A 19889-nucleotide genomic window follows, 5' to 3' on the forward strand; every position below is an offset into this window, starting at 1 on the left:
TAAGAATATACAATACATTGACACACAAGCATATAATCTAAGCATATAATCTTACATTTGGACACATAAATGCACATTTTTACATAAAGCCACAAACACATGCTGTACTTGTATGCCATAGACACACAAACACGTACTGTACTCCTATGTACAGTCACACACACACACACACTGTCAATCCTATGTACACAAATACAGTACTCATTAATATATCTTGTTGGCTACATTAAAAAAATATACATGTTCTGTACCTGAATTGAATAGATGCACATATGCAGACACACTCTTCTGTTTAAGCACGCATAATCCAATACATACACTAACATTATACCTGCAGTATGGTCTTGCTTAATGAGTGATAAGTTAGACAAAAAATGGTTTAATGACCTTAGTTTTTTACTGTATGAAAATATAAATAATTAAATTCTATTCAATTAAACAAGCAAAATTTCATGGGAAAGACTGTTTACCTGCCTGCCTGGATCCTCAAATGACACATGCCAGTTTCCTCAAAATTAACCAACTGTTTTCTCACTCAAGGTGACACCAAAGAGGTAATTAGGTAACTAAAGAAACTCAAAATAATCCTCTTGAAAAACTTAATGACCCAGCTCATCATTGTATCTCAAGTTCTAAAAGATTTTAAAGTTATAAATGGATCAGTGAACCATCCAGAGATTGTAGCTTTACTTAGATGAGTCTGAAGGAAACTCAAAATGACTGATCAATGAAAACAGATGACTGATCCATGATTTGATGAGAAAGCAAATAAATCACAAACAGAGCCTAATCTCCTTGTTGATTCAAGAGCATTCTCTTACTTTGATGGAGTAGCCAGTACCAGATACACATCTGTGGAAATTAAGGAGCTCTCACGGTGCCCTTTATCTTTACTCTAAAGCATCCCAACAAAGGGAGACAAACCGATGTCTTTTATGAAGGAAAAAATTATTGAAAGTTAGGATTCTTAGCTATTTTCTTATGATGCTTGCAGTTGTGAATTTAGTTTGGTATAAATAGATAGACAAAGAGGAACAAATCAAAGCTTGTAATCAGTATTATGATGAATTGATTTACTCAGTTTACTATGGTTTTGATGATACTTGTGCTTTCAGGCATGCAAGAAAGCACTTTACAGGACAAGAACCTGGGCATTTGCCCTCCATACAACGATGTATGGCACTCATTGCTTTCCCAGCCAACACAGGTAAGCTCTGTTTCAAGATATTAATTTTTTTTAATAATTAAGTCATTAGTTGAGATGTTTTTTAAGTAAGGTACTGTATATCAATGGATACTCATAGAGTTACAACAGGACACTGGCAAGTGGAGATATTTGCTTATGCACAGGGAAGATTGAATGGGGACAAATTTGTCTTGTATTTGATAGATACATTATTACCCTACCCACAACTGTGGGGCAGGGTATTGCTTTAGGTTCTGTTTCTCAGTCAGTCTTTCTACTGTCCCCAAAATAACTTGAGAACTACTCTGCATATTTGCACTAAATGTGATAAGGGTGATCATTATATGATAAGGTGCACATGATAAACTTTTGGTGGATATTGCAAAAAATTTACCAGGTTTTGCCATGGTAATAGAATATTTCAGGGATTAAAGAAAACAATATCATGATACAGTCTCCAGCAGTGATTACAGTCACTTGCAGTCATAACATCACTTGTTCAATTTTTACCTGCCATGGTAATGGTTTGTGGGTAGGCTTTGCATCTGTTTGGCTAATGTTTGATCAGTGATACAAAATAATTTTTGCACACAAAAACTATTAGAGATTTTTATAAAGCAAAAATGTTATTCATAGCCTGTGTCCACCCTAGGGATTTCAGCATATGTAATTTATCATATCCTGGTGAACCCATGTTATTCAGCCTACCATCTTTGGAGGGTTAGAGCCCATTATAACTCCTAACAGTAGTGGCTTAGGATTAACCAAGCTTAAATGGGGTCAATTATATAGCAGCAAACTTTTTGGGTCATGAGCAGTGGGTATTTCCCTAATTATATTTAACCAAATGTGTTATTCTTCAGATGTCACTCGATACAAGGAGCTTCTATCAGATGTACGATGGGACCAGTTGATTGAACAGTTTCGAGCTGAAAACTTGAAATTATATCAGTTGTCATCACAGTCAGCATTCTCTGTTGTTGTCCAGTCAGGGCTGTCTGCACTCAAGACTCCTCATTGCTATAGGGTAAGAAAGGAAAACTATTTTTATGATTTATCACTTATCGGTTTACTAGATGTTTGTGCAGTTGGTCTGTTATTTGTTATGACCTTCATTATCCAGTGTTAGTACAGGAGGAAATCGAATACTGCAGTAGCACCCAGAGAACCCCTTTCATATTTGGTAGGGCCATGCTCGAGAATACCCTTTTCACATCTGACCCATGCTGGGGGTTAAACCCAGGACACAATCGTGAGTGGCATGTACCATCAGCACCCTATCCTTGAAGCAGATTTCTCACAATTACTCAAATTTACTGTCAGATATTCTGGGTAATTTTATTTATTTATTTATTATTATTTTTTTAATATACTCATTAGTAGATTATTTTCCACTAAATGATGGATTGTACTGGACACATATCCAGACAGACAGGATAGAAACATTACACTTCTTTGTTGTCAAACTATTAATTATTCCTTATTCACCACTGTTCCTGTAATTCCATGGACATTAGGTACTATGTACACTCACCACAGAAAGTATCTGCAGGGTGGGGTCCAATAGATGTCAAAGCGATACATCCTGCGACTCCTGTTGTCTCAGTAGGGTTGTCAAAATCCTTCATCCGGTGCCTTATATTGTTTGCAAAAAATTTTGCACATACTTTTTGTAGCTAGTGTACTTGGTAGTAAATACTTCACATTTGTTAACATTTACAGGCCATTGTACTGTATTATATGTCACACCATAAAAATTTCTGCCTCATCATAGAAATAATAACATTTTTAATGCCTGAAACTTTAGTACCTTTATTATAGAACTGTGTTATTAAGTATTTAAAAAAAAATTACTCTTCAGACACATTCAGTAATTGTTGACAATTGAAAAATGTCATTACACCTGGTAAAATATGTTAGTCTGTCGGTTAGGAGCCTCTTGAGTCGGATCTTGACATATCCTCTCCATGTAGCTTGATTTTGACAGATGCTTTCAGCTGCTATAAAATATATCCCTGTTCTTGACAAGATCCTCTTAATCCCATCAATCCATCTTGTGCTGGGTCTTCTACCACTTGGTTGCCTCACATGTATATGCTTCAGGTCATCTTGTTGGTGACATTCTCTGAGGTATTTCTTATACTAATTATTACTTGTTTCATTATTATTTCAGGGAGCTACTGGTCACAACCCAGACTGTCCTGTGTGCCAGCCCTCTCTTAACTCACTAGCTTCACCTCTCCCGTATGCCCACTGCTCACAGTCTCGTCTTGTTTGTCACATTAGTGGAGAACAGCTCAATGAAAACAACCAACCACTGATGCTGCCCAATGGATATGTCTATGGACAGAAGGTTAGTTTCAGGAGGTTACAGACTAACAAGAGTAATATGTGTGTGTGTGTGTGCGTGCGTGCCATAAACAACTGTTTATTGAAAAAGGTTGCAGCCCGAAGGTTGAAAATATACATTGGACATAAATGACTTATTACATACATTGGTGGTTTAACAAAAGCCTTCATTAGAGAAAGGTGAAGGAACATATACCGTGAACATACAGATTAATATTTACACATGTAGATCATGTGAGCTGAGGTGTTGAACAGCAGACACGTAGTGTAATAACTCCCCCACAGATGGCGTTATGAGGGGCATCACGTGGAGTACTAGTTCCCTCACAGGTGGTGTTATGAGGGGCTTGACGTGGTGTAGTAATTCCCTCACAGATGGTGTTACGAAGGGCCTGATGATGTAGTAGTTCCCTCACAGATGGTGTATGAGGGGCCTGATGATGTAGTAATTCCTCCCACAGATGGTGTTATGAGGGGCCTGATGTGGTGTAGTAATCCCCTCACAGATGGTGTATGAGGGGCATCACATGGCATAGTAATTCCCTTACGGATGGTGTTATGAGGGGCATCACGTGGTGTAGTAATTCCCTCACAGATGGTGTTATGAGAAACTTCACATGATGCTGTAGCAAGTCATTCACTACGTGGTGTTGTGCATAATGGGGACACCACGTGGTCTGTTGTCACAGGACTTCACTCACTCAAGTGGGTGAGGTGTGGTCCCAGGCCTCTCTATCATGGAGTCTCAGGGGAATTATCACTGGGTACCTGGGACCTCACTGTGTGAAGGTTAGCTTGGCTCAGACTCAATTGCCGAGTTGTTTTTCACTGACTTAAGCACTGTTCACCACTATTCAACACTAGTTCCATTCCTTTCCCAAATGAAATAGTAATTTCTGGCAAGAACTTGTTGATATTCCGGTGGGGAGGAGGGTTCAGGGGAGGGAGCTGGTATGGGCCAACATAACAGTTGACGTGGCTGCTGCTGAGCAGCGCCAGGTGCGTCTGACCCGTCTTGACCCGTCGGTGGTCAAGGGTGAAGTGTGTGTGTGCGTGCGTGCAAAAGGGAAAAATAATAATTTGAAATTTTTTTTTTTTTGCAATTAAGCAATGATTTACTAAGTAAAATAAATGAATATGAAGATTGTATGGATTTATAGAGAAATTTGTGTGGAAAAAAGATTACAGTTCTGTACTGTACATGAATATTTGTGAAAGAAATAATAGATAGTGTACAGTAAAGCCTCGAATAACGACATTAATGTGTCCTCCAATATTGCAGTGTAAGGTGAATTGTTGTATCGCGAATCATTAATTACCATTAAAATAAAGCAATAATAATGAGATGCGTTCCCAAGTGTGACTTTTTCATATCTTTTGTGTGGCCTTTTACCATCTTTTCCCCCAAAACACTACAATTAATGAAAATTGCAAACTATATTCTTTAAATACTGTTTCTGAATGCACCTTATACAATATAATGAATAATGATATGGTCACACAAGAGGAGATGGGACGCCATTGTTTTCGTTTGTGTTTACAGCTGGGAGTCCGGGACGATAGTTCTACACGAGAAATTGAAGAAATAAGACCCTGGTTGTGGCTGTAGTAAAATGAATGTAAAAATATGAATACTATATATGTTTTAAGTAACGTTATTTAATTTTAATAAATGGAACAATAGAAAAAAAAGAGAGGGATTGGGAATGCCAATATATACGTGCGTATTTAAGGATACCACGTCATTTATTTTTTTAAGAATATGTACAAAAGATTCATTATTATTTATTACTGAATATGTATTTGATTGAATTAATCTTTATATATGCGAAATGAACACTACAATTCATTAATAATATGTAGAATATTAAAACACACGAGGATAAGAGACGGCATTGCTGTCAGTGTTTACACCTATAATGTCAGTTATCCACCTGAAACTGAAGAAAATAAGACCCTGGTTGTTGTTGTAGTAAAATTAATGTAAAAAGTATGTATATTTTAATTAATGTTATTTAATATACGTACAGTAGAAGTAACCACTGATATTAAAGAAAAAGTGAGACTGATAGTGGAACGAACGCCAATGTATACGTGCGCACTCAAGCAAACAGTCATTTATCTTAAGAATATGTACAAAAGATTCATTATTGTTATTACTGAATACATGTATTTGATTGAATTAATCTTTATGTATGTGAAATGAACAATGCAATTCATTAATAATAGGTAGAATATTAAAACACACACGAGGAGACAAGACGGCATTGTTTTCGTGATGGTTCTACATAAGAAACTGAAAAAAATAAGACCCTGGTTGTAGCTGTAGTGAACTTAATTTAAAAAAATTAAGTAATGTTATTTAATGTTAATAAATGGAACACTAGAAGTAGCTAACCACTAATGGTAAAGAAATAAAGCAAGACGATTGGGAACGCCAACGTTTGAACAGTAAGTGCGTATATGTGAAAACATATCGTCATTTCTCTACATATGAATATGAAAGCAACACTTAAGTACTGTTCATGTATGTTTTAAATATTTACGAATGTAATTCAAAAATTCTACTCGCCAATGGTGGTAAAATCTAAAAAAAATTTTTTTTTTTTTTTTTTTTCGGGCACAGGTCACTGACCCACATCAGGGCCTGGGGGGCGAAAATATAATGATTATAAATAATAATAATAATAATAATAATGTCTATCATTATTATTATTACAACAATTAATAAAATTAATAGCAAATTAATAAAAATAAAAATAAAATAAAAATAATAATAATAATAATAATAATAATAATAATAATAATAATAATAATAATAACCATAAATAAATACAAAAACGAAAAAATAAATCATGTGAGAAACGATATACAGTACATTATGTATGTTGTGTTGTCCAAGTAAGAGAAACAGTTGAGACCCTGCAATTGTGTGTAAATGAGACAGAAAGTCAGATGAGCAACCTGAAACTTGGTCACAATTTTCATGATGCCATATGGCAGCAGGGTCTACCATTAGACAGCACATTATGCTTCCAATATCTTCCCAGGCGGTAGTATTTCCATGTTTGGTAGCTGCTTACTACCTGCTACTTAAAGACAGCCAATGAATATTGTGCGAGTTTTTACTCAGATGACGAAGTCATCAGGTTTAACTCTGGCTGAAGCTGGTAGGTTCAACTCTGGCTGAAGCTGTAGGTTCAACTCTGGCTAAAGCTGTAGCTTTCCATAAAGCTTTTGCTGAAACTGTTACTGAACCTGAAGTTGAAGCTGCTGATGATGCTGAATTTGATGGTTTAGGCCTTCGAATAATTAAGCTGTTGAAAGAACCTTGCACAGCTGTTTTCTTTTCTCATTATACATCTTTATGTAGAGGTCATTTGCATTTATTTAAATTTTAATGCTTTGGTCTGTTAATGGATCCACTTCAGAAAATATGTTCATTGCTTGCTCCATAAAATATCCACAGACCTCTCACGTTTTTCATATCGTTTTAACACATCTAGTTTCTCAGCTAAGCTTATACACTTTTTATTAGCTTTTGAAACAACACTACCATTACTTGCTCATGTTGAATAGGGATGCAAAAATGCTGTAAGAAACCTGAGAAAGTTTTTCTCCCATTCCTGTTCCAGATGCATGAAAACAAAAGGTCCGCTAAGCTCAGACTGTTGCTTACCACTCATTAGCCAGGCAGCTTCTTTGTGCAAGGCGCTCTTCATTGTTTACAGTAATTTTATTTTTAATAATACATATCAGGATTTAGTTATTATTTATATGAAAATTTAATTTTATTATATTTTTATTATATTTTGGTTGTAAATACGAATGAAATAAGCTCGTAAGTTGAATTGGGTCCTAAATTAACTAGGGTTTTAAATATGAAAAGTTGTTGGTCAAACCGTTGTTATCGGAGGCTTTACTGTACAAAGAAAGATTCAGTGAGAGTAAAACCCAAGTAAATATCAATAAATATCACGAGTAAAACCATTTAAGAATAATGAAGGAACAAGTAAGGACAATGACTTCAGAAAATGTAAAGACAGACTAAGTAAGTTTAATAACAGACCACATAGGATTCAAAAGACACAGAGTGATTTTAAAGGCAGACTAAATAAGTTTAAAAAGACAGAAGAGTTAAATTCAGTAAACAATCCATAGATATGTGATTAAAATGATTGATTTTTCAAATAAAGCTCCAATTGCTTTTGGCATCCATAACAATCATTACAATTTATAGATGTTTATTGTTTGATGGTTGTTAAAGAAAACAAAAGCGAGTGAACCAAAGTTACAATTCATATGAGTTGGTTGCTGTTAAATGACTTTACCACCTCACTAGTAATTTTTTTTTTGTTCAGTGTATAATCAACCAACATTCAATTAACCTCTATAAGTTGAAATGGATGCTAAGAATGCAAAAAGTAGATGGGTCTTAATCAATAGGTCAATGCCCCAGGAATATGTTATAGTCCTCCCTGAACCATCCTACTTCATGAAACCTAACATTGTAACCTGTACTGTAATTCCATATTTGGTAAGGAGTAAGAAATTAAAAATGGGTGCTGTAATTAGGAAATTCATCATTTTATTAATTCAGAAATGGCAGTACTGTACAGGTAAAATTTTGAGCATGGAGATTTCAATTTGTTTTATGACATGAGTGAAGTTTATCTTCCAGAACCGTGGATATTTGTATTTTTATCGTAGTTAAAATAATAAAACAGTTGAGTTAACATACAAATATTTACTAATGTTTTTAAATTTTGGTTTACATTTACCAAATTTTTTCTAATGTGAAGTAGTGTCTCCAATGCTAACAGTACAACAGCCATCAGTGAGAAAAGTGGATTGACGTCAGAATCACCATTTCAGTGGTAGCTACAGTATAACATTCATCCGTATATTTATTATTTATTTGGTATATTCAGTAAAATACCAATTAAGTTTACTAAATTTAATTTATCTTCCTTAGGCTCTTCAGCAAATGGCCAGTGAGAATAACGGCACCATTGTTTGTCCGCGCTCTCGTCAGACATTCAACATTAGAGATGCAGAAAAAGTGTTTGTCATGTGAGAAGATGTGTGTGATGCTCACATGATATTAGCAGTTAAAATGACAGTTCTTGTGAACAGAATTTATTGCTCATAAATGTGGCCATAATAATAAGGAAACTCTTTAACAAGATAAAATAAATTACTGATATTGGTTTGTACTGTACTGTCATGTACTGTATTCAGGTATCTTAAATTGTTGCTATTTTGTGCGCTGATTTAAACTGCAATTTAGATGAGTGTGTGTTAATGCAGAAACATGGTTAAACATTTGTATACACTCATACAGTACTGTATGTGCTTGTACACACACAAGTAAACATACACATTTACAGTATATACATACACAGAAATATGCTGTATATGCACATATACAGGTACAGTACAGGTACTCTTGTTTTGGTATTGACAAAGGAGAAATTTAGCTATAATTACAATCTTTTGTTTCACGTGAGATTTTGATAATGTGACAAAAGAATATTAAAGTGTTTTGATAAAGGCAACTAAAGAAAAATGGTATATTCATGATGAAAGACTATTCACTGATGAAGTTAAAGCTATACTGTACTTCTGTGACTCCATGCTTTTCCTTGACATCTTTAGTCTTAATATGTTGACCAACAATGTATGATAAAGTTTGCTATATTAAGGACATATGGCTCATCATTTTGTAATCTAAAGTCATTTCAGATGTGTGCATGTCTGTTCCCTCGCCATAAATAAAATACAATGAGAATCATTTTGAAGGGACACTTGGGTCTCTTCTTTGTCCATATTTTCAGTGAAGTTAACAAGAGAACAACTTTTGAGATGAGGTTTTTATATTGTCAGTAAGTTTTGCATCAAGGATGTACTATGGACTGTAATGTACCTCTAGAGCAGTGGTTCTCAACCTTGTTTGCCCCATGCACCCCTTTCACCATATGTCAGAATGTCATTCCCCCCTCCTTTCCAAGATTGTCTGCCTCAAAAAGTGCATTCCAAATAATATGCATATAATACTGAAAATCCCTTATTTTTTTCCATATTAGTATCAGTTTGAAAACCTGAGGGGGGAAATTCCCCCCTGGTTGAGAACCCCTGGTGTAGAGTGTAGCTCATAGTCCTGTTGTAAGTTGTTAAGCAGCACGACTAAGCAGGTCAGGTCTATTTTTTTTTAAGTTTTATATGAATAAGCATATCAATAATGTCAGTTGTGAATACTGTATTTGTAAATTGTGAGTTGATTACTATTGAAAAAAAAGACATGCATGATTCCTTTATTTTATTGCATATTAAACTGTCATAATGAAAATAAATAAAAATTTTATTTAACATTAAGAGGTGTTGTCATGCAAAAAATTAGAGTAATATAAATCCATTTCTTTACTTTAGCATGTGTAGAATATTTTCTTGTAGATTTGTTTTCTGCTTTAATATAAATAAGTTAATGTAGCACATTGGTTTGCTGTAAAAATTTAAAATGTCATACTAATACTTTTTTAGCCTTTGAAGCTTAGTAAAAAAAATTGTGGTAAAATATAAATGTGTTTATTTTAAGAGATTCAGCTCCTGATTTTGTAGCAAATTCTCATTCCCCTCACAAGAGTGTGTATGCTGCTTCAAGGCAGCCTTTGTTTATTATGAGAACAAATGAATTTTACAGAAAATACAAGAATAAAGACAAAACAGGAATACTGTATTATTATGGCGGAGTAATAAATTCAGTAGAAAGTACAGTGCAGGTGTTTATTATTTTGAGATGAAGTGGACAATGCAATGATGTACCATTGCCAAAAAAACTGTTGTGTACTGCAATGAAAGGAGAGATTGTTCAATTTGTACAGTAATTTAAAACTTAAGGTAATACTAAAAAAAATACTCACCTTCATGATTACTTATGTTACCAAGCCAAAATATTGGCTGCTCACACTTCTGGCATGTTTAATAACTATTTTTCAAGAACTTTATATGCATTATTCTGTTGTTTTATTTTTCTGTTTCCTCACCAGAATCTTATATTGTATTTTATACTAAAGAATACTTACCGTATACTGCAGTTGTAAGCTATCTTCTTTATTAATACTTTAATTGAATACACCAACAAAACATTAAGAACTCCTCAGGTATAATTTTGTAGTACAGTACAGTACAGTACCAGAAACTTTTTGACTGTAGAAAAGGTCGAGACCCACTTGTGTTATTGCTGTTAATATGAGCAGTGATGTGTATGGAGGAGGTATTACTGTATCAACCACTTACTGTTTCATGGGAGGAAGTGTACAGTATTGGATTTAGGAAAATGAAAAGTTCCTAACTGGGGTAATACAGGTACCATTATAATCTTGGGGAAAGTCATACAGGCTGTCTATAAAATATCTGACCCATTTTAAAACATAATTGCAAAATAAATATATTCTAGATAAAACACGGTATACTTACATGTAAATGTCTTTTAAGATTAGAATTTTTTTTTTAGTTGTTTGTTGAGTACAGTATAATAAAACTGGCATGTACTACTGTATCTATAATGTTGAGGTTATTAAGTTTTCAAATAAGTTTGCAAATTTATGGACACCCTGTATTAAAAACTAGGTACAGTATTAATTTGGCAATGTCTTGTTACATATTCTTACTCTATAGTTAACATACATTTTTTATTACATATTTCAAGCAGTCTTAGGACAGATCAATACTTTCTTTTGTAATACAGTTCAGGTACTCAATATGTCTTTTTTTTATTTGTTATTGACTGTCTTTAACTACAGAACAGTAGTAGAGTTTGACAAAGCATGTGTAATATGTTAAACACATGAGATTGGTAAAATAGCCCTTCTAAAAAGGTGGAAACAGTGTATCATATGTTCATGAATGGATTATACTCCCAAATAACACCTGCATTTAGTAAAAATAGTAATTTCTTGTAAATGATGTATGTGTGTCATTCATTCTGCACAGAGTAGATGAATAATAACTCGAGTGTACAGTGGTCCCTCGGTTAACGAGATTTCGGTTAACGAGTTGCCTTCCATAAGATTCTTTACTTTGGTTAACGAGCAATCCCTCGATTAACGAGTTTCTTACGAGCCAACCTGAACATGATTTCGCTTGCATTTGGCGGTCCACCAGCTGTAATATTAGTCCGCCAATACAGTAATCGGTTCTAGGGCTTAAATTCCTTACCATTTTAGCAAATATCAAGAAGTTTATACTATTCAATAATTTTAAAAGTTTAATATAAAATTTTTTACTCATTTTAACAATTATTGAACATAATTGAAGGTAATGAAACTAGTTTTATGCATGCCATCCAGCCTCTCAACACACCATACAGGCATCAGTCTTTGTATCTTTTCAGTGGAGGTAACATCTTGCTTGAGACGCTCTTCAACTAAATGCTTTTTTTCTATTTTTGCAAGCAAATTATTGGTCATTTTGAAATTTATTTTACATATTGACAATATATAATGCAGTGCAGTGTTGATTTAAAGAAAATAATCTTGAATTGCACCAAGAGAACTAAAATTTTATGGGTGAAATGGTGCCATGGGGTGACTTCTCTTCCACCCCAATGCCTTCTCTTCTCCCTTCTCTACCCCCATTCTAATTCCCATCATCATCATCCAGGAGCCTTCTCCATACACACCTCAAAGTAAGTGTACTTTTCTACCTTTTTTGTTGAATTTAGGCAATTTTCGGTGAGCTGGAACCAATTACCCAAAAACCCATTGAAACAATGGTTTCGGTTAACGAGTTTTTCGGTTAACGAGCAACCTTCTAGAACGGATTGTGCTCGTTAACCGAGGGACCACTGTATATACAAGTAGGTATCTGAAGCTTGGCAAAAAGAGAGAGAAATCATAAAATGAGGGACCAGTTCCCTTTTATTGATATCTTCTCAGAGGCAGATGGGGGGAACAAAAGTATTGTATTAAATGTGTAAGACCGAGTTGATCAGTTTGCACAAAAACATTTGAATGTATAGAACCAGCCATGATATACTTGTGATCATTCATTCTGCGTAGTCTGTAAAGGATCCAAAGATGTTCTAGTTAATTAGGCCAAGGGAAAAAGAGTCTGCAATGTATTAATTCTATTGTTTTATCCTGTATAATGAAAATAGATTGCTCTTAGTTAGTACATATTTTCTTGTGAAAAATGCTAGATTGATGAAGCACCCGAATATCATACAGGTAATTGCTGTCATATTATTGAGAATATATATATATATATATATATATATATATATATATATATATATATATATATATATATATATATATATATATATATATATATATATATATATATATATATATATATATATATATATATCACTGTAGGTGTGCATGATCCAAGTATATGCTGATAACCACAAGAAAACACGAAGTTCCCAAGCGCTTTCGTGTAATTCACATCTTCAGGGGTGAGTACAGACGAAGGAGAAATGCTTGACAAGGCTAATATATACAGTAGAGGAGAGAAGGTTGGGTCATCTTGCCCTATGACCTGACTACGGACAGCTGCTGTGCTTCGAGATGGCATGGTAATTTATTTATTTTTTTAAAGAATATGAGTAAGGGTCACTGCCTTGTGACTGGAAGATTGTGGACACCTGCTGTCCCCTAGGGACCTGATCTCACTCTCCTCTACTGTATATATTATCCTTGTCAAGCATTTCTCCTTAGTCTGCACTCACCCCTAGGGGACAGCAGGTGTCCACAATGTTCCGGTCATAAGGCAGTGACCCTTACTAATCTTCTTAATAAAAAAAAATTGACCATGCCACCTCTAAGCACAGCAGCTGTCCGTAGTCAGGTCATAGGGAAAGATGACCCAACCTTCTCACTTGGTTACAAATCTTCTTAATCACAAAATTATCCAGTTTGTACATACCATTACTCAAATTCATGTTGACAGATTCAGTATGTTTAATGAGACTGGATTCTATAATGTTCCTACTGACAATTGAATTAAAGGTAATATTGAGGAGGCAATGCTTATTATATCTCATATGAACTGAGCTAATCATGGATTTTGCCGAGTTATTTGGCTTGTGAGTCTTGATTAGACCGTGCATGTATGGCAGTGGAGGGGACGTTGAAGAAAAATGTTTAATGAGATAATCTTTACCTCAATAGAAACTTAATTTTTTTTTGTTAAACTGAGTGATAACTGTGTTGAGAGGATTATTTATGAGCTTAGAATATGTTGCAACATCACATAAAAGGTCATTCATTTTACAAAAATAATCATCTTTGTTTAAAATCGCTACTGTGTTGGCTTTATCTGCTTTACTAACATGTAGATCCTTATTTTTCTTAAGGGCTTGGATTGCTTTGGTGAATCTTTCTGGACAATTTGGAACACAAGGCTTAGACATAGATGCATACACAACACCTTTACACATGTTCACTTCTTCATTTGTCAAATTACTGAATTTCTCCAAATTGCAGAATGCTGTGGCTATATCAACACTATCGACTCTCTTGTTAGAGCCATCTAGACTTAAACCATAACTGAGGGCACACAAGGTATCATTGTCTAGTTGTTTAGAGGAGAGATACACAGTTGTGATTGGCATCCTTAGTCCAATCACTATTTCTAATAAGGAGTGCCAATTTGTGGTCTAGCTTAGCTTGAAGATCAGAACGCTCACATCTCAGGTAATCGAAACAGTAATCCAACATGAACTTTTCCAATCACTTGGTATGGTCATGTTAAAAGCATGCTTTTTCTGTCTTACAATACGGAAAGCTTCATCCACTTCAATTTTCTTTATTTAAGTGTTTCTTTAGGATGATATCTTGGAAATCATCAAAGGGGCGATCAGACATCTGCAGGACACGTTGTGGGAGGATTGATCTTGGCATGACTTTTTCACTAAGGCATATCTGGAGAAATTTCAAATGTATCTTCAATTTGTGGGCCTTGATCATCGAAGAGGAGTATTCACTAACGAAAGGAGACAGTCCAGGACAGCTTGTAGAGAAGTAGAAGAAGTGGCACATAGAATCCATTATGTGATCCAAGTACAGTGATCCCTCGGTTAACGAATTACCTTCCATAAAATTCTTCACTTCGATTAACGAAAAAATTTTGGTTAACGAATTCCTTACGAATTTTTCCCAACATGTTTTCGCCTGCTCACCAGCTGTAGTATTAGTCCGCCAATACAGTCATCAGTTTTAGGGCTTAAATTCGTTACCATTTGAGTAAATATCAAGAAGGTTGTACTATTCAATAATTTTTCAAGTATATATATATATATATATATATATATATATATATATATATATATATATATATATATATATATATATATATATATATATATATATATATATATATATATATATATATATATATATATATTACTGTATATATATATATATATATTACTGTATATATATATGCTTGCCATTGAAACTGCAACAACACTGGAGTTTATTCAAAGGTAATTCCAGACTATACATCTAGAATCGTAGAGTGAGGGTGTGAAAATAATATTACAAGTGTAGTACCTGTATATAAAACACAAATGCGTGTTACAGCTTTATTTTGCCAGATCAATAGAGCGGATTAATTGGTGTTCATACACAATATATAATAGACTATGATATTTTCCTACTAAAGTAGCATACTATTGCAGGTGTATTGTTGGAATCAACCTGGATAGAGGGAGCTGATGTTGAATGGACTAACAACACTATAATTTAAGTACTTTGTTGAAGAGCTTGAATTGTTCACAAACAATAAGTGCTACTCCAGTTTCTTTTTCGTTCTCTTATCAGACTCTTCCAGTATTTTGAAACATTACTAATATAATTTGTAGTTGATTTTTAAGCTATAAAATTAGTTTTGTATGCTATGATATATTCAGTTATATTTGATTTTATGTCATTAATATTATTATAAAACTTTTGGGGCTACTGTTATGTTATTTTTATATTTATTATATCAATATCAGAAGGATAATTGGAGGGTGCTTCATTATTTCAAGATTTAATCGAGCCATTACATTTTCAGTTACAATGTATACTTACAATGTATAAGTTCCAAGTACATTTATTTTCTCTGCAATGTATCCATAAAAATATAACTTCCTCTATTATTGTTAAGGGCATTCTACTCAATAAAGTCTTTTCAAAACCTCTATTTTCTGCTCCTATATATTTTTGTATACTCTAACACATATTCCAAGATATTTGTTTGTGGATTTGTGGATCTTAATATTCAACAAATATGTTCTGTAAAAATATATAACTAATCTCTGTAAATTTTACAAACAATCTGTTAAATCAACAGATATTTTCTGTCAAAATATATATAGAATCTGTTAATTTTCTTTATTTTTTTTTAACTGTGGCTTTTATACAAATCTAACCTAACCCAACCTAACCCCCCCTCAACCACCAACCGCCATCACCACCCCCACCCCCAATCCAACCACTCGCCCACCTCCAACCAACATCACTCCCCCGTTACCCCTTAACCTAACCACACCCCCTCAACCACCCCATCCACCTCCACTTCCCACCACCCTCCTAACCTGAAAGAAATCTGAAAAAATCTGAAAAAAAAAAATCTTAACAAATCTGAAAAAATTGGAAAAAAATATAAAAAATCTGAAAAAAAAAATCTGGTAGAAAACCTGAAAAAAAATATAAAAAATCTGAAAAAAAATCGTAAGAAATCTGAAAAAATCGGAAAAAATTGGTGTTGGGGTGTGGGTGGTGGTTGGAGGGTGGGAGGGGGAGGGGGTTAGTGGTGATGGTGGGAGGGGTTGGTTGGAGGAGTATTACCAGTATTTCCGAGGGGTTAAAAAAAATAGAAAACAAGGTTTCTACTGATCTTTAACTGAATGTGAATATTCAAACAATGAAAACATCAAAAATGGTAGTTACTGTACAGTAGTTTCCTAAAAGTTATAACCATCTAATCTTCTGCAATAAGTGACAGCACTGCAAATTGCTGAATTATGCAAAAGTACAGTAATGCCTATCCCAGTGTGGATTAGCCATGTACCTGATGAACTCTCCAAGTGCTGCAGCAGCACGGTCTCTCAGCTTTTCACCCTGCTGCAATCAGGTATATTAGAAACAAGTTATACAGATGGTTACTCTTCCTCAAAATAAAGACCAGTCAGTGGTGTACACACATACTATTTTTTAATGAGTAGAATGGGGAGGGGGGTTAAGATCTCCATTATGGTTCAAAGTGGATGTAAACAAAGTCGCAAGTGCTTTTATCTGACATTTTACAGAGGAAGTATATGCCAAGCACATATCTGTATTGCCATGAGTATGTGATTTTCCCTTTTCTTTTCTAAATTATTCATATGTAAACCATTAAATTGTTCATCTACAAAAATGAAATGCCATAATTATAGAAATGAGGCTGAGTACCTTGACCACAACACTGAGGATAAATGAAATAACTTCTTTCAAAATTGCAGTAAAATATTATCCTCTTCCTGAACACATGTATGACACATTTTTTTTTTAATTCAAGATGTATGTCACATAATACCTTAACATAATAGTTTCACAAACACACAACTAAATCTAAAATAAAACATATATTTACAAATGTTTTGAATTTGGCACTACAATGTTAAAACAACAAATACAGGCTTTGGTGTAGATTAATACAAGCACATACACAACACACAACTATACAATTACTCAAAACATGCATGAGATCGTTAGAAAATCCCTGGGATCAATTATATAAATTAATATAAAAAACAAATGTATGTGGCTCAAGAGCAACAATTGTACCTGCAATCTCACAAATTTACATACAATTCATCTCATTATGATACATCTTTTAGTTAACAGTCAGGTACAGTGAAGGTATATGCAATTATGAATTTAAAAATAAAAATCCAGATGAGATGGCAACTTGAATGAACCTGAAATCTTCTTCATAAGATTTCTCTTTGTACAATTTGCTTCACAGGACTTCCCTTATGTACAAACTCTTAAATTGATTAAATCTATTTCTTCACTGCCCCTTATTCTATTTTCCATCTTTCTATTTTCTACTTATTGCCTTTGTCTTGATAATATTTGGACAAAACTGCTGTCAATCATATTTAAAGTTTAATTATTCTTTTGTGAGGCAAAGATACTGAAAATGTAATTTAATAGCTAGATTCATTGACAGCTTTGAAATACTGTAGATTCCACTACTGCTAAACTATAAAAGGCACTCGAGGTTAAAATAATAACTTAAATGCCTTGTAAATTGTAATAAAGACTAGCTAAAATCTTAAGTAAATGTGTAGAATCTGTTATTGAATGAAATTGTTGGCATAAATAATAAAATAGATAAAAGCTGATGACCAACTCAAAGTTCTTTATCTCGAATACTGTATGTCTATTGAGACAAGGTGAGGATTCATAGACTCAATTCATCTTATTCAATCGTGATTTCCATAAGTTCCTCCAAATATCTGAGGGACACCCAAATACACCAAAAAAAAATAGGGTATTAAAATGGAGGGAACATTAATATAATCACACACACAAAAGGATGTATTGAAAATTATATACTGTACTGTAATCCTCTTGCAGAATAGCATTCTTTATCTCACAGAGACATGTTATAGAAGTCAACATGAATTGTATCATACAAACTTCAAAGATATAAAACCTCTTATCTTGTAGATTTGTCCTGAAGAAAACTGAATCTCCAAACTTGGTTCTTCAGCTAGCATGGAGTACTGAACGTAAGTCTTCTGGCAAGGCCATGAAGAGTGTCTGTAAATGATCATGAAGTTTGTCGCGAGTGTGTTGGTCCACACACAGAGAGTCAGCTGTGGTTAACTTAGCACGTAGTCTTAGCACCATATCCACCACTTCTACCTCACTCCGACTACACACCCATCCACCTAAGTCCTGCAATTGTTTTGAAAAGAACATATAATGTTAGTATTTTGTATTTTTATAAATTAAGTAAAAAATTACTGAGATACGTAAAATCATTGAAAAATGTAAATAAGCTTCAATTTAAGCTTAAAGATTCTTTGTTTTTGATAACAGCTTTCTGATCCCCCCTATCAGGTACTCAGTGTGGGAAATTATAAGCATTTCAACATAACTTGTACAAATTCTCAAACAGATGCAATATCTAACAAAAAGTCTATGAGATATGTTCACCTAAACTATATTTCATTACTGTGCATACAATTATACAATAATTATTAATTTTCCACATTATGTACAAAAAAGAAACTTGAGTAGAAGTCTACAATAGCAAGGTAATGATTATTGAAATACCTGAGCATAAGGTAAAATATGCAGATGGCATTAAAGATAAAACCATATTTGAGTGTTGAATTCAACCTACCCTGAGTAAAAGATAAAAGAATAAGGATAAAACATAGGAAATGTGGATGGGTATGAATGAATGAGTGCGGGTGAGCTAAGTGAAAAATAAAAGAAGTAAAGGGCCATGAGTGTAAAGAAAGAGGAACATAATATTTTTCTTAATGTCATCTAAGATCAATATACTGTAAACTTCATGTGATCAATTATATTCTGAATGGTGTTCAGTTCTCAACTCAACTCAATTCCTTAACTGTACTTTCACTAAAAACTATTTTCATCCAAAGTGTCCCACAAGATATATCAATCCATATATCCATTACAAAAAAATGTGGCTAAACTAATTAAATATTATATTAGTGGATTAGTTCTAATGCTGACACCTACTGCAACTAGAGTTACTCAATTACTTCCCTGTATGATATATAAACCATTTTGCAAGTTAGAATACATTACAAATTATCCACAGTAATATCCTAGAATCTCAGTATTAAGTGTAGTTAAACTTAGATGTGAGCACAGATAAACATTTTAATTACAGTATTTACTGTAATAACACATACAAAATCACAATTCTTATCCAAAGAATTTAGATTGTTACATTATTAAAGGTACTCTTCAAGCCTACTGTATACGTATATCCCTGCATTCAAGGCAGTGTGTTTCATGCAGATTCTGTGTCAATCAATCCAACTACTGTATACAGGTATTATATAACACACACACACACACACACATGAAATGCCACTTACTGCATTGCACAAAGCCTGAAGATGTAACTCTGAAAGCTTAGCTGACACCTCCTGATGACGTGCATTGAACCATACAGAGAAGTTGACGGAACGGAAAAATCGACGGTATAAACCTTCCCAGTCCCCACGAATGCCACTGGTCAACTGTGGTCCATACAACTCTAGGGTGGCGAGGAAGTCATCTGGGTTGAATGGACGTAAACTTGGTATTGCCTGTATCAATAAGAAGGTGGG

General features: G+C 33.9%; 2 protein-coding genes across 7 annotated transcripts in view; one reads left to right on the top strand and one right to left on the bottom strand.

The window, feature by feature from the left end:
* Window positions 1-9575, top strand: part of LOC121876079 (E3 ubiquitin-protein transferase MAEA-like) — a 28634-nt gene extending 19059 nt beyond the window's left edge. For all 5 annotated transcript variants that reach the window (XM_042380995.1, XM_042380994.1, XM_042380997.1 and 2 more), the window contains exons 6-9: window positions 1116-1207; window positions 2050-2213; window positions 3360-3539; window positions 8511-9575. In XM_042380995.1, coding sequence (XP_042236929.1) covers window positions 1116-1207; window positions 2050-2213; window positions 3360-3539; window positions 8511-8612 — 538 coding nt within the window. In that variant the 3' untranslated portion in view covers window positions 8613-9575. The remainder of the gene's footprint in view (window positions 1-1115; window positions 1208-2049; window positions 2214-3359; window positions 3540-8510) is intronic.
* Window positions 9576-17013: 7438 nt separating this feature from the next.
* Window positions 17014-19889, bottom strand: part of LOC121876285 (protein DENND6A-like) — a 42076-nt gene continuing 39200 nt past the window's right edge. For both annotated transcript variants that reach the window (XM_042381325.1, XM_042381324.1), the window contains exons 10-11: window positions 19656-19868; window positions 17014-18474 (exon numbers count right to left, since the gene is read on the bottom strand). In XM_042381325.1, the coding sequence (XP_042237259.1) occupies window positions 18283-18474; window positions 19656-19868 (405 nt within the window). In that variant the 3' untranslated portion in view covers window positions 17014-18282. The remainder of the gene's footprint in view (window positions 18475-19655; window positions 19869-19889) is intronic.

This window comes from Homarus americanus, unplaced genomic scaffold, assembly GCF_018991925.1.
Source record: "Homarus americanus isolate GMGI-L3 unplaced genomic scaffold, GMGI_Hamer_2.0 scaffold34921, whole genome shotgun sequence".
NCBI classification, from domain to species: Eukaryota; Metazoa; Arthropoda; class Malacostraca; order Decapoda; family Nephropidae; genus Homarus; species Homarus americanus.